The 16,407-nt window shown below is 44.9% G+C and overlaps 1 protein-coding gene across 1 annotated transcript in view; it reads left to right on the forward strand.

The window, feature by feature from the left end:
- The window catches only part of LOC147724582 (fibrocystin-L-like), a 2,246,326-nt gene that overhangs the window by 2,023,867 nt on the left and 206,052 nt on the right, over window positions 1-16,407 (forward strand). The window contains exon 74 of the mRNA XM_086918063.1: window positions 1,122-1,287. Coding sequence (XP_086774189.1) covers window positions 1,122-1,287 — 166 coding nt within the window. The remainder of the gene's footprint in view (window positions 1-1,121; window positions 1,288-16,407) is intronic.

A 16,407-nucleotide genomic window follows, 5' to 3' on the forward strand; every position in this document is an offset into this window, starting at 1 on the left:
ATACACTAAAACCTACTTGGCCAACCCACATTACTTGAAACAATTCTCAGGATTCGGCTTTCTATTGGATAGTTTGGGAGGTGGAGCATCACACCACTGTGATTTCATTCATATTTTTACATTAATCATTGTTCTACATCCTTTCACATTACCTAATATTTTGACCAGTTCACACAATTTAGTAGATGATACATTTCATCATTTTCACACGTATTTCTCAGCAATATCTTGGATCCCACGGCCAGTTTCATCCGTTTGGCAGCAATACAATGTTCTCTGTGCTGCATAGCCTTGAACATTTATACTTTCTCTGCAGCGCTCAACAGTTCTGTATGCTTTAGCAGGTCACTCTCTCTCATTTTCCAGCCCCTCATCTATCTGGTTAACTTAACTTTAGCAATCACAGGCTCGTTCTTCCAACTATAGCGAATGAAACGTAGACATTCATTAATTATGTGGAAATGCACTGTTCACTGTTTACCACCCACCTTTGCACTAACCTTTAATAATAATTTTCCTTGCATAAGCCTTGAGCAAAAGCTGCATTATTTATTTATTAATTTCAAAACAGAATCCAAGTTCTGAAACGCGCCCCAAATTTGTATTAATTATGTTTCTTTCGAAACGCATTTTAATATGTGGCCTAGTTCTTTCATGCATTAGTTCACTTTAGTGCATGCATGTGCAAAGCGGTTTCCCTCGTGTTCATGTAATTTAAATGTTAGTCTCCCCTGCACACTGTTAGTATGTATTACGGGGGCGTCGATCCGAGCAGGTTTTTTTTTTCAAAAACACTGCTCCATCAAATGTGTTGAATCACTTTTTGAGGATGTGGTGCGTCAATACTTTTGAGACCAAAAACCTATGTATGTTGTGCTCCCTTTATAGAGGTAAGGTAAAAAACTACAGACATTTCGTGTGAGAAATAAAATGATTCTCTTGAAATGCTGAAATGCGCACTTCTGTTTAAAATTAAAATAACTAAAATATTTCATTTTGATCAACATAATTCTTATAATTTCAAATATATGTGTTTTCCTTCTGCCCTATCTGCTGTAACATATAATACTGTTTAAGTGCTATAAAACATATAAACAAACTACGCATTTGTCTGTTATTAGATTCTCTCTTCGTTGGATTTAAGAATGTCTGTTCAGGTGAAACAAATGTGATGTTCATGACGAATCCACAGAATGAAGACCTCCAGCACCCGGTGCACGTGTCTGGGATACAGATGGCTGACACCGAGAACGAGGCAAAGATATTCATACACAGACCTGACGTAGGGTAAGTATTTGTAACACAGAGTATCCTTCTGTCAGGTATATATTTCACAGAACAGATTCCATTTGCCTCAGATCTATAGAAAGAAAGAGTTTCAATTGGTAACTTTCTTTGAAATTGGCATTCAACACGGATCTGAGCATTAAATCGCATTTTATTAAAACGAAAACCACATTGTATAAAACAATGGACAGATGAGGAAACACATAATTTTCCTTTATGTAAAACAATAGGCCGCACAATTTCACAGAGAAATACAAAACACTGGGATTCACTTTGCCAAGCAACTTCAGCACTTCTTTGAAAGAAACGGGTGTGATCCGGCAACGTTTAAGCGTATATTGGAATAGGTGTACAAGAAAAAACAGGAGCACATATCTAACTTACACAATCTGAATGATTAATTGGTTCAAACTGATGGAGCACCTGTAAGGCTGGTATGTGGAATCCTACCATCTACTTCCCTTAAAGCAAAGCTGATCATTGGCACGGAAGTTCTCATCTTTCATTTTCACAGACTCTTTTCCTTCCACCACAAAAAATCTGTGTGGGTTACTGGATGGGTTGAGAGGGTTGTCATTTGTAATACGTAAACCTCACAAGTTATGTAGTGTTATTAAATTTGTAGAACGAATGTTTATCAAGAAGTATCTTGCCGCTGACTCCACTGGAATTCACCCTTAATTTCTAAAAAGCCAGGTTTTAAGCTCCTTTCTAAAGGAGAGCAGGGTAGGCAGGGCTCTGATGTAAGGGGAACAGGCTGCTCCAACGTTTAGTAGGTCCGGCGACTAACTTCTCCCACCCCAGTTCGACTTCCTGAATCTAGGGATCGTAAGGGTTTTGGCCCCCAGGGAGCCCAGTGCTCTGCTGGGTGTATACCACTGAAAGATATGCCTCAGAACCTCGGGGCCTGTATTGTGCAGTGCCTTATGGGTGGTGTAGAGAGCTTTACATTTTATGTAAGTTCTCACTGGAAGCCAGTGCAGTTTCCAGATTCCAAGGCAAACTGATTAGAATTTAGGAATTCCTCATAGCGTTCGGCCGCAGCATTTTGCATCGGCTTCAGTCTGAAAGCATATTTTTACTGTCAGTGATACTCAAAGTACGGCCCGAGGCTCTTGACCTTTACATGCGGCCCCCTGGTGAACGTTGCTGAGCACTCATTATCTGAAAAAAATGTTAAATAAAAGGGCAAGCATTCATCAACCTGCAAATAAATGTGTGTCGGTTTATTTAAAACATTTGTATACCTCCTTAAACACTCCCTGACGCACCCAAAACCCCTACCACCACCCTGCTGGTATCAGTGCGGCCCTCAGTCACACCACAGACCTTAATTTGTGGCCCCTGGGCAAATGTTTATGAGTACCCATGCTGTGGATTCATGTAGAGGTCGTTATAACACTCTAATTTGACAGTACTAGGACTGTGATGACTATTTTTTGGAATTAGGTGGAATGTAGGGGAGGATGTTTTGGATCATCCCGAGGTAGTAGAAGGATAAGGAGACTACAGCCATCACCTAAGAGAGACATAGCTCAGCGTATTGTCAATTTGTAGACCCAAATTCTTGGCCTTAGCCATTGTGGTGGGAGAGGGGCTTAGCACAACTGGCCAACAGGAGGGAGTCCAGGCTGGGGAAAAGTTGCCAAAGTTTACCACCTCAATTTTCCCTGAGTTGACCTTCAGGCAGTGACTGATTGTCTGCATACAGCTCTGGAAGCTGAGATTATGGAATCATTATTGATGGCTGGCTCTACTAATTGAATGTCGCCAGCATAGGAGGTAGGTGAAAAGTCAAAGCTCTTGATTAAAGTAGCCAGTTTTGAAGCTTAAATCTTAAAAAGAGTTTGACTAAGTGAGAATATCTGAGGGACTCCGCAACGGTGTGAAAAAGAGGAGGATTAATTTTGACCCTATAAGAGCCGCAGAACCTCCTTTATCTAATGCAGCTCTTATCTCCTTAGTGGTTTTGTTAAGGCCAGTTTCTGTGCTGTGCCGGGGTCTGAACCCGAACTGAGTTGGGTCCAGAAGATGGTTATCATCAGGCATGAGCGGATTTTGCGGATTGGCAATCCGCGAATTTTGCGGATTTGCGGATTCGCAATCCGCAAAATCCGCGAATTCCCGCGAATTTGCGGATTTTCTTTTTTTTTGTGTTCGCCCGTGTTTCTGCCAGTTCGCGAGGGTTTTTACAATTTCGCAATTTGCGAACTTACCTGTCGGGTCGCAAGTTTTGCGAACTTGTTGTTTCTACGTGTCCAGCCTGTTTGGGACACTCTTCTTCATCACTGCCACTCTCTGTCACCACTGCCACTCTCTGACTACTCATGCACCCTCTGGCCCACCCATGCCACCCTCTGTTTCATCACTACACCCTCTGGTTGTCCAGTGTACATTATTTTCGGCAAAGCAAAGCACACCTTCCCTGCCTCAAGTGACCTGAATTAATTTGGGGCTGATTAATGTGTCACAGAATATTTTTTTAGCTGGCACCTGCTTCCTTAGTGCGCCCTGATTAGTGATCTTTTGCACTTGCTAAGTGCTTTCATTGTTGCAAAATTAGTTACAACACCTGCCCTGCCCCAACTGACAATAATGAATTAGGGGCTGATTAATGGATTTTAACTTCCAGCCTGGCTCCTGCTTGTCTCCCTTAGCTGTAATTCAGGACCTTTGTGGCATATGTGTAACTATTCTGAGGTTCAGAGCAGGGTCACATAATAGTTTCAACTGGCAACTGAACTCTGGAGGGGCCCCTCAGGAAGCACTACAGGAAATGGCTACTAATGATGTGCCTGAACTTTTGAACCTGGTAAGTAGTTACTTTCAGTTTTGCCAAGATCGTATTTCTGCAATTTTGCACTTATTCGCGGGGCGCGAACTCACGCTAACAGTGCGAGCAGTGCGAGCAAAATCCGCTGCTCGCGGATTTGCGGATTTTGCGGGAAATTCGCAAATCTCGCGGATTGCGGATTTCCCGAAAATCCGCAAAATCCGCGAGCGGAACGGATTTTCCGCCCACGCCTAGTTATCATGAATGAACTGGGCAAGCTGCATATTCAGTATTTTCTCCATTAGAAAGGAGGCAGGAATTGGGCGATAATTGCTGGGGTCTTCTGGATTCTGACTAGGTTTCTTTTATAAACGGTGGATACAGGTTTTTTCATATGGATTGGAAAACTCCAGTGTAGAGGATGGAGGTGAAGATGGAAGAGGAATTAGTTGCTATCACCTCAGGTGCTAGCTTTAGTGGAGAGTCTCATCTAGAACATTTATGTATTTTGGCTACTAAGTCATGGGAGGTAGGTAAGAATTCAGTGACAGGAGCATAAAAGAGTTTTGTCTGAATGGTGCATTACTTAACATCGAGCTTAGAACAGTTTTCAAATTTCTGAAACATTTGATTTATTTTTTCCCTAAAGCTGTGAGCCAGGGTGTCACAGAACGGTTGGCTGTGAGCAGCATCATTGTTAATGGGAAGAGTGGTAAACTTGGTTACTACCTGGAGTAGCTCCTTGAGGAAGTTTTTAGCTGATTCAATTTGTTGTGTGTAATACTTGTATTTTATTAGAAGACTTTTATACTTGGTAATTGCTAATTTTTAGGATTGCTTCCTATGCAAATCATAGTGCATACACCAGTGTCTTTCCTGTTTCCTGCAGGCTTGTATTTCCATCCTGACAGGCTTAGAGAACAAAGGGGCACAGGGTTCTATTCTATATGTATGACAAGGCCTTTTGGGTGGTTTAAAAACAAGCCACTGACAGTAGTCAAAGCTTGATGTGCAAGGGATAATGCAAATTCCAAGATTCTGGACGGGTGAGATTTTCACCAATGTATGAACCGAGACCAGCAACTTGAATACACAAATTTAGTAACCTGTTTTCTAGTTGCTAAGATTATCTGTGCAATGTCATCTGGAAGATAGAATTATTCTAATTGACACAGCTCAATCTCCGTTGATGCAGCAGCTGTGTGGGAGGATTGGGGTCGAGAACATGACCATCCTACTTCGAGAGAATTTATAAACTGTGCTAGAGGAAAAGAGATGGTTGGATGTTAAGTGCCCACAAATAAGTGTACGGGATCCTCATTGCCCAATCTGCTGTGCCCAATTGTCCCCTATCTTCCACACAACTTTGAACAAAGGGGGTAGAAGTAGAAATGCTAATGCATTTTGACCCTCAGTCAAAATTAGCATGATGGCATCCCTGGGGAACTGTTCAGAGGTACGTATTTGGCAAAGAACTAAGGATATATCCTGTTACCGGCCATCGGAAAGAGATTCATGAATGGAAATCTAATCTGGAGAAGACCTCCTCTTTCAGGCCACAGTTCCCACTCGAGGTCCTCCTGCAAGAGACAGCTGCGAGCATCTGCTCTCATTTAAAACAACCTGCAAGGTGGGCAATATTGGGAAGACTTTCCCCGTCTGCACCCACTTCTGTAAGTGAGCCACCTCACTATAGAGGGAAATGAGCCCATATTTTATATTATTGACTGATAGAATATGGAGATTGCTCCCTGAGATTGAAGAGAGAATGGCCTTAGTTGGATGTTAGAGCCACATAGTTAAGTCTATGTACAAAATTTCCTCTGATATGATCTAAAGGCTCAGTGCTGTCCTGTCATACGAATGACCATCCTAGCCCCGCTTAGGAGGCATCTATGGTCAGGCAGCCTGAGCTGAATAGACAACTCATCAAGAGTTTGGAGAGGGTTCATCCACCGGTGGAGATATGAATGCACATACTGGAAAAACTGTGCCTGAGCTGACGGGTTTTTCCAGTGTGGAAGCCACGGCCTTCTCAAGCATGACTGAAGTGCCATCCTGTGGCAGTAACAGTATACATGTGCCAATGAGGCCTGGCAAATGTGAGACCTTCATAACAGGGATATGAGCTAGAGTAGGACACATCAGAATCATTGTTCAAATATCCACAATCTACAAGGGAGTGAAGACTGTCATGTGGGTTGAAGTGAACACCACCACAGGAAATATCAGCATCTCTCAGGGAGAGAGAGGTGCAACTTCTAAGTTCAGAAAAAGTTTATTAGGAAAAAAGAATTACAACAACGTGCAGAAAATAAAAGTAATTAAGGCAGTACTTTCATATACAATGTAACAAGTGGGTTTAGAAAATAAACAGCGTATAAACATAACAAATAAAAATGGAAATACAGTCAAAAATAATGATAACATAAGCAATATTGTACAAAAGAAAGTATAAATAGAAATATAAATTAACACAAAGGAAGTCATGGAGGTTTAGTAACTTCTTGCTGCAGAGGTCTAGGGGTAGTAGAGCATTTGACATGAGCATCAATGAATAAAATGACCGGAGCCCATAAATCAGAGCGCTTAGATGCCAAATGTGATGGATATACAAATGTAGTGTCGAGCCGGTGATTATAACAGACCGCATACCACCATGCTTGATATGAGAGTTTAGTGAAATCTTTCCAGTTTCTCGTTATTTGCTGGAAGGCTACTTTTATTAGGAGATCAATTATTTTGACATTAAATTTAGAATGTTCTCAGATGGAGGATAAGCTACCTAAAAATAATATGTAACGTAGAAAAGGGATGAGTGGACTGAAAAATCAAGTTTAGTTGATTCCACACCTTTTCCCAAAAAGGGCGAACAAATTTACAATTAAAGAGTAAATGGAATAAATCAGCATGTTGGGCTGAACAGGACCAACATTCATGTGAGACATCAGCGTGGAATGAGTGGAGAGTAACAGGGGAGAATAGAAGTCTGTTAAAGATAAAGAAGAGCGTTTGCGTCGTGTTTGCAGCCCTGGAAGATTTCCTAAGTTTAAGCCAAATTTTATCCCAGACGTCAACATTCCAGGAGGTGTCAAAGTCCTTTTCCCACAATAATTCTGTCTGAGTTTTGGCTCTTGGTGTGGATGAAGTATGTAAAAATCTGTAAATGGTAGAAGCTTTAGAATGTGCAAGCAACAGAGAATGCAGTTTAACAGTATGAGTAGAATCGATAGAGCTGTTTAAAGGAGGTGGTCTAAAAGTCAGGGAGGCAGATTGGATAGCTTGTGTTAGGAGGGAATATTTAGAGCAAAAAGATGAGGGAAAATCAAAAACAATACGAGCCTGTGCAAAGGGTAGAATTAAATCCCGATTATATAATTGATTGACCCAAATCAGCCCACGTGAGAGGTGCAACTTCTGATGGTTGATGGTAATGCCCAAATCATGGAGGAGCTTCACCATTTTTGGGAGATTCCGCTTGAGGAACACTAGAGACTCTTCGTTCACCAGCCAGTCGTCCCAGTATAGCAATGCACTTGCTACTGAAAATCAGAGTGAAGGTGAAACAACCACCAGACCTTTTGCACAGAAAAAAAAAATTGGTTGTCATCATTTCAAATGGCAGTGCCGCAAACTGACAGTGCAAGGATCCCACAAGTATCCCCAGTGGGGGTAGAGTATTGAAAGGTGAAAGTAGACATTCCAAAGGTACAAAGCCTGAATGTATTGCCCTATTTGAAAGTCAACAGCACTTGGCTCATGGACAGCATCTTAAATATGTCCTGCTGGAAAAACAGGTTCGGATGGTAGAGATACAAATGTCTATGTCGTTCTTGAGAACCAAGAAAGAAAGGGACTGGAATCATGTGCCTCTATCTTCCAGAGATATCAATTTAATAACCCCTCTCTCTAGCAAGGCAAAGATGTTTACCTCTAGAATTGTGGTATGTGCTTGTGATTTCGCTCTTAAGAAAGTTTGGTATCTGGATGGGATGACATAGGTTAGCTCCCTATTGAAGACAAAATGGGACAAATTGGGAGGCCCTGTCTGAAATTACAAGATGGTGTCATGAAGGTGAATAGTCAGAGAGGTCTGGAATCAGCAGAACCCACAATTGCGCAAACATAAAGATAAAGCTGCTGTCACATTTAGATGGGCTGAGACAGCTTAGTATCGAAGATTATACAGGTCTGGAATTGCCACAGAACTATGGTATTGTGGGTAGGACTGTCATTCCATTTGGGCTAGGCTCATGGTGTGCAGTATAGCCCTGCTATTTTTTAAACATTCCAGGAAGTAGTCAACCATCTCTCTGGATAGCAGCTCTCTATCAAAGGACAAGTACATAAGTGTGTAGCCTGGACATCTCAAGAGAATCTGGGGCAATGCATTCAAGCATGTTGACTCTGCATGGCAGCTGTATCCATGTAGAGTAGTGGGGTTCTGCCGAGTCTAGGCCAAACCTCAAGATCTGTTCAATGCAAGAAGTCTTTGTTCACAAAATCAGAAAACAGCTTTTTAATATGGTCCAGCAGGCTGATATACCAACCGGCATCTATACTCCAGTGACTCACATCTAGATGTAAGATGCATGTTGCCACCTGGTGGCGATGGAGAGACATTGCTGGGAACATGCTTACTAAAAGCAATATTTATGAGGTGAGGAAAGATATATTAATGAGACACTTCTTACATCAAGCCAGGTACATTGAACCGTTACATAACGTGTTGCAACTACTCTTCTACTGCAATGCTTCCAATCCAGAAATGTACCCAAGGGACATTTAGTTTTTAAACGGAGCCAAGGAGCTTACAAAACATGTGAAATTTTGCATTTATAGTTACCTGAGCTAACTATAACATACTCCCAGCCGATACACAGATTATTACCTCACATATTACAGCGCTCATGACGTGGTCAGTAACATCACTTATGATATTTTAAATTACATCACTGATGACTTTATCAAGTGAGTGTAAGCGTTTTTAAGAGTTTATCATTGTTAAACACATATACTAACCTATTGCAAAAGTTAAATTAGTATACTTGGTGCACTACTGATGAGTGATACTATTTCTAACAAATATCATGTGAGTGGCTGTGTGAATGTATGTATCCTTACGTGTCTGAGTGTGTGAGTGGCTACGTGGCTGTGTAAGTGGGTTTCTGAGTAGATGTGTGGTGAGTGAAATGCTGAGTGAGTAGATGTATTGGTGAGTGAGTGGGTGTGTCAGTGGTTTGTTTGTGTACACAAGTTGCTCGTCTAGGTTCATACATTGGTGAAACCCCTTTAAATCTCTCGCTTCCAGTGTCTTGCTGTTAGAATGTGGTTCTGACACTCCGGGTCGCCCAGATTTTTTGCTTTTTGAGTACCTATTTCTTGAGCTTTTACTGTGGGAGAGCCTCATCAGTTGGGACTCACCCACAGTGAACTCATGATGAAGAGTCTGCATGTGGATTTTACTGGTGTCCCCCTAGCTTGATTAGGCCGCTACACAGCAGCTGGAGTGAGGGGCACCGGGCAGATTACATACAGACACATGTGTACATGTGTGTGCACATGTGTACAGGGTGTGCAGGGGAGAGTCCAGGCATGCGCAGCCTAGGAGAAAATACAAAGTGAAAGGTGTGGCATGACTTATGCAGAATTGGGTGGTGGCCTGGAATAGGCTTTATACAGTGCGAATAAACATGCCAGGGAAAGTCAGTGTGCTTTACAGTGTTCATTCCATTATTCCCTTATGAGGACAGGGAGCACATTGGCTAGTTTTATTTTCCTAAGGCCTACAAATTCCAGACATGCATTAAAGTCCACTGTAACTGGCGTGAGAAGAAGTATTCTGCAGAGTCCAAAGTCGTAATTGTACTTCTTTTGGGTCATCCAGGGTTGTCATATTTCTCTGAGTCAGCCCATAATCAGGGCCTGGCTTGGGGATGACCCCAGCAGGCTGGATTAATGACATTCCTTCCAAGAGCAAAGGCCTCCTCTCCAAAGAAGAGAAGATGGGTGGAGCTACAGGCTCATCCATCAGCATCTGTCACGGGTGCCAGGCACCAGGCTGCACAAGGGAGAAGGCAGCGCGGGGGAAGGGGCTTTCAGAGACCATGTGGCAGGAGAACCCTGGACGATGCCATCTTGAACCAACCCAGAGGCCTGGGCAGGAAGGAGGGAGCTGGGGCAGTGAAGTGATGTGTCGCTGTTTTATAGGACAAACAGAGACTTCCTGTCAGCCCCCTCCCCATACTTTAAAAAGTGTTTGCACAGGAAGAGAAGATCTCTCTGGGGTGTGGTCTGCTGAGGAAGACTGGTGCTGGAGCCTGGCACAATGGGCAGTTGGAATAAGAAACCCCCTGACTGTCCCAGGATCCTGAACAGCGCTGGGAGAAGAGACCAGGATTAGTGCGCAGAAGCAGGGGTCTCTCCGCAGGGAGAAGAGGCCCAGGAGAAGAGCCAGGTGAAAGGCTGGGGCAGGGAGCCAGTGAAAACAGCTCCCTGCTGTAGTTCACCCTCTTGGAGGCAAATAGGATGGCGACAAGTACTTCTGAAGGGTAGAGCTGGCCATCAGGAGCGAAAGGAGGCCGGAATGATGCAAATCAGCAGCCTGGGGGCCGAGATATGCCTCTGTTAGAAATGGGATTTCTGGTTGGCTAAGGCTTATGAGGTTGGCGCATAATGTACTTTGCGCCCAATGTGATGCTGATTGCATAATATGATTTATGTTGCGGGATATAATGCTGAGTACAGTGTTTTGCCAGTAGTTACTGGTTATGTTTTACATTTACTATTTTCACTTTGTGATGGTTCTGACAGTGGCCCAATTTGCCCTGTCAATTGTATATAATCCCCTGTAAATATTGCCCCTTGCCAGTTGGCACAGCGTCAATTGTGTGATTAATATTCTAATATGTTTATGATAATACAAAAGGTTATTTTTATATGTAACCTTGTGTGGAGGTACTTTTGTGGTGTGCCTAGTGTGTTGCTGTCATGATCCCACCCAGGAGCTGTAGGTAGGGGGACTACAACTGCCAGCATGCACCTAGGCAGGCAACTGGCTCTAGTTGGAGGAGGGCCTGCTATATCTGGCCTTCCTCTAGGGGGATCCGTTGCTTGTCACTAACAAGAGCCAATACCTGCAGTATGCCGTTGTGGAAGCACCGTTGCTGTATTTTGCCAAGCTGAAGTGAAAACGCGGTGAAGCCCGGTATTGTTCCTCACCAGCCATGTTTCTCTCTGCTGCCACGAGGAAGTCGCTTGCCAGTCTTTTCCTCACACGTCGCGGCAGGAACTGGGTGTACTCTTGTTCTTTGAGCCACCTATAGTCCCGCTGTGGTGCATTTCCGTGACTGGACCCCTCCGAGGCTTTGAACACGGACGTGAGCGCACAAAGAGTTCCTCGATAGGCATACATGCCCGTAGTCGTCAATGGTCTCCGTTGTTTTGTTTTGCCGCACAGAGTGAGGAATGGCGCTGCAGCCAGCCAGGTGAGGATTTGCCTGGACCTGGACCTCTGCATGGCTGAGGCTCCTTCACTGAGGTACCTGTAGGCGTGAGACGTATCACGCCCATTGTGCCTTCCTCTACATTAGCCAAGGATTTTGAGCAACTCTCATGGAGAGAGCTTGCCGCGCTGACTTTGATTTTTTATTTACTTTGTCCTATCTACTCTTTTCCTGCTGCCATCTTCCTTAAGGACACTGACATATAAGTGCAAGTAAGTCCCTCGCTGGGGGAAACAGGAAGGTTTGCTAGCTGTGTATAGAGAGAGTGTGACCGGGTCTAACGTAGTAATGTTGTTGGATATTGTCCCATCTGCAGCACATTGTGAGGAGTCGATGGGATTACCTTAGTGTACGCACATGCCAAGAGGTCCTGGAACCAGAGCTTCTCTAGGAAGAAAGCAGCAGAGTTTTTTTTCGGTTACTCCTTGTTGTTTTCCCCTACCCCCTGCGCACCGAAGTGCAGGGTGGAGTGCTACACATCCCCTTGTGGGGCAGTGCAAAGGGGCTTTGGGATCTCTGCATCGCCCCTGCTGTATCTGTCTAAGAAGGTTAGTGTAACCTGGCCTAACTGGACAGTTTCTGCTGTGTGTTGCGCAAATGTTTTACACATTGCCTCTGAGATAAGCCTGACTGCTCGTGCCAAGCTACCAAGGGGGTGAGCAGGGGTTATCTTCAGCATGTAACTCCCTTGCCCTGACTAGAGTGGTGGTTTCTGCATGGCTTTGGGGCAAGCCTTAGCCAACAGAAATCCCAGAAGGTAGGTGAACTTTGACCTATCATGGGACCAACGACGAAGTGCATGGGGCCCCGCCGCCGGATGCAATTATGCCCCTGGGGTGGGTCGTATCCCGGGGGCTGCCCCAGGAGGAAGCAAAGTCAGGGAGCGCCGTCGAGCTCCCCGTGAAAAGGCCCAGAAAGGGGGACAGGAGTACACACTGGCACCAGGTGATGTGGGAGGAGGGGGAGCACTGCCGCGGCCCGAGGAAGTAAAGTCTCCCGGTAAAAGTGCTAAAGGGGGCCAGGAGCCCACCCTGACCCGCGGTGATGTTGTGGGAGCGCCGTCGCACTCCCCGAAGAAAACAAGTCGGGGAGCGCTGTCGCCCTCTCCGTGAAGGTACCCTGGTGGGGCTTGGGATCCAACTCCGGGCCCCATAATACAAAACTAAGTTGGGGAGCGCCATCCCACTCCCTGTGACGAAATGGCTGGGGTCCTGGGACCCCATCTCCGGGCCCCAAGTGGATGGCGGAGACCAGGGGAGTGCTGCCGCTCTTCCCCGTGGCTGAAGGAAGGTGGGGGAGTGCTGTTGCACTCCCCCGAGGTCCGGATGGACCCGTCAGCAGCTCCCTGTCTGCCCGCAGGAGCGTGTACACCAAAAGAGATGTGCTGGTTCCTGCGGCAACACGCAAGGGTGCTGGCTAGTCGGGGAGCTGGCGGAGACAGCCGGGGTGGGCTTCTCGGGCTGCCCTCCAGTGTGACTGTACTGCGGGAGGCCCGGTGGGACCGGCCCCTGTGAAGAAAGGAGTCGCCGGGGATGGGCTCCCCAAGCTGAAACACTCACTGTGGAAGGAGTAGCCAGGGGGTGGGCTCCCCGAGCTATGACAGCGCAGCTCTCCCTGGAGCAGCGGGGGAGCCGCTGCTCACATATTCACGAAGAACGAGGAATCGCTCCATAATGACTTGCAGGCCTGGATCAGCCTGCAAGGGGACACCTCTTGGCAGCTCGTAGTGGCCCCAGGAGAACAGGGTCACCACCACGTGAGTGCAGAGGTGCAGGAGGAGTTGCAGGAGAGCGCAGCCTTGCCCAGCACTATGAAGAGGAGTCCCTTCCTAAGTCTCATGCGTACTTGAAAAGAATAACCCCTCAAGGGCTCAGCCAGCATTTTAACACCTCCTGGGCTGGAACTTTTGTTCTACAGCTGGGGGTGTATTGAGAAGTGCAACAAGGGGTGAAGGACTGAGCTGGGTATGTCTGGAGAAGGGCATCCCCTGGAGATGAAGAGGTGTAATTGCACCAGAAATGCATTTACTAACGTTATTTCTTTTAGAGGGACTAAAAGTCACATGTGTAATGTGGGGTACCTGTGGAAGGTGATGTCATAGGCCAAATGGGGTTATGTTGCTCAGACATTCCTGCTAGGGTGTCTGGCTGTATATGCTTAATCCCATGATTTCATCTGTGATACCTTTATTGGCTGTAATTGCAATGGATTCTAATGACCAACAAATGTGATGAGTACTGTCATTCTAAAGTGATGCTTAAAACAGTATTCTTGCCGCTGCGCTTAAGTGAAGAACCCAGACTGTTGGCCCTTAAGATGTAGAGGTGTGTACTTCATTGTCAGTAGGAATTGCTCAGTAAGGGTTGTGTTTCACCAGTGCAGGTGTACCTATTTTAAATGCTTGTTGAGGTAATGGGGTGGGTCGCCACTGGTGTGCTGTCAGTGCGCAGGGCCCTCGCTCCAGAGTAAGTTCAACTAACTGCATTTGGGGGCAAGATGATGTGCATACATGCGAGTGGTGGTACTGGACCCCAACTCCCCTGCTGAAGGGGTGGAGATGCTATGCAATGTCACAAAGTAATTCCAACAGATGTATATTTGTAAATTTGTGCATTGTATTGAGTAGTGTATGTGTTTAATAAATGTACTCTTACTTTTATAAAGCAAAGTACAGACTGGACAATCAATTATTGAGTGTTATTGCTGCGCACCTGTAATGGCGATTACTAGCCCACACCACCTCTCTTGAGTAAGCCTAAGACTGCTCTGCAGTGCTACTCTCTAAGAGTCTGGTGCTACAATTGGGTGTTTGGTTCCCAGTTAAGGACAAATGTAGTCATGTTATTTGTGCAGGCCTCACAGATACTGCCTCGTTTTTCCAACAGTTAGGAGTCCTAACTTTACTACTCCTAAACTGAGAAAAATCCTAACTTTAAGACTTTTCGGTATTCACAGAAGGCATTTAGGAGTCCTAAAGTTAGGAGTCCTTACTTTACTACTCCTAAACACAGAAAAATCCTAACTTTCAGACTTTCGGTATTCACAGAAGGCATTTAGGAGTCCTAAAGTTAGGACTCCTAACTTTACTACTCCTAAACTGAGAAAAATCCTAACTTTAAGACTTTCGGTATTCACAGAAGGCATTTAGGAGTCCTAAAGTTAGGAGTCTTAACTTTACTATTCCTAAAGTGAGAAAAATCCTCACTTTAAGACTTTCGGTATTCACAGAAGGCATTTAGGAGTCCTAAAGCTAGGACTCCTAACTTCTGTGAATACCGAAATGAGTAACTGCCTTCTGTGAATACCAAAATGAGTTAGTGCCTTCTGTGAATACCAAAATGGGTGTAAGTTTAGGATTTTGTCTTAAGTTAGTTCTGTGAATCGGGCCCAGTATGCATAGTTTCCCTGTTCAACAACTCACTCTAAAAACTGCTCTGTTGGTGGCCATTACTTTTGCTTATAGAGTCACTGAGCTTTATGTTCTTTCAGTTTGTCCACCATTCACCAAGTTCTGCATGAATAGGCTAGCTCTCTGCACCTGAATGTGCTTACTACCCAAAGTGATTTCTGCATTTCATATTTGTTTAAATTTGTATTGTTGGTTGACTGGGGTATGTGCCCTGGTCAAGCAGCAATACAATCCTAGTCAGGGTAAGAGGCAAGCAGACCCTAAATTAACCTGTGCTCACACTTTGGTAGCTTGGCACAGAGCAGTCAGCTTAAACTAAGAGGCAATGTGTAAAGTATGTTTGCATCTCTTTGAATGTCAAAGCACTGAAACACCACACCAACAGATCCCACAGCAGGTTTAGAAAGGTAGAGTACACTTTAATGAATAGAACAAGACCAAAACGACAAAACTCCAATGGGTGGAACTCGAGATATTCAATTTTAAAGGTTATAGTGAAAAATCGCACCAAAACCACTAAGCGTTACTGAGGGACATCTGGTTGTGCCAAACCGGGACAAAGTCACATGTTTAGGCTGACTGTGATGGAGTGCATACAGGCTACAGGGACTAATGTTAGGCCCAATGAAGAAAGTACCTTAAATCCTGGTTACGGAGTGTGACATGGATCTGCGTCGAAGATGCATTGGGAGACAGAGGTGATGCATCTGTTCAGAGATGCTACGAGGCTGCAGTGTGAGGTCTTGATGTGTTGATGTCAAGAATCCTGTCAATGGAGCTTGGGTTGCAAAGCCCAGTGTCAAGGATGCAAAGTGCAGAAAAGGTGATGCACCATTTCCGATGAGCAGTGAAGCTGTGGTGTGGAGTTTTGGTTTTGTCGTCAAGGCTTCCAACTACGGAGGATGCAAGGATCTTGCACTGGGAAAAGTGCTCTGTAGCACTATCGGATAGAATAGCCCTGTATGCTACTACATGCTTTTCTGCATTACAGACCCTGCAAGCTCAGGACCTCATATTCTGCAAATTAGCAGGTTTTTGGCGAGACTTCTGGATTGTATATGAATGTTGGCAAGTCTGTGCTTTTCTCGCTGGTTGCGGTCCCAGGAGATATGAAGTAGGCTTCGGGATTAACGCTAGCAGTTGGTGAGATAAAATATCGAGGGGTGTTTGTCTCTCCGGGCCCCACCGTTTCATGACCCTGAATATTGCCCAATAGCATTTGCATATTAAGGAGGAAGTAAAGACCTGGTCCCCGCTGCCTTTAGCCTTACTTTCTAGATTTGCCATTTTCACGATAGTCTCATTGCCCCGCTTGCTTTACCAACTTTAAAATTATCCCTAAAGTATTTCTCCATTGTGATTTCGACAGATTAACTCACTCCTAGGTCGGTTTTTGTGGGGAAGCAGTGCCTCTTGCATAGCTTTTCAGACCT

This window comes from Lissotriton vulgaris, chromosome 4_1 (genome assembly GCF_964263255.1).
Source record: "Lissotriton vulgaris chromosome 4_1, aLisVul1.2, whole genome shotgun sequence".
Lineage (NCBI taxonomy): Eukaryota > Metazoa > Chordata > Amphibia > Caudata > Salamandridae > Lissotriton > Lissotriton vulgaris.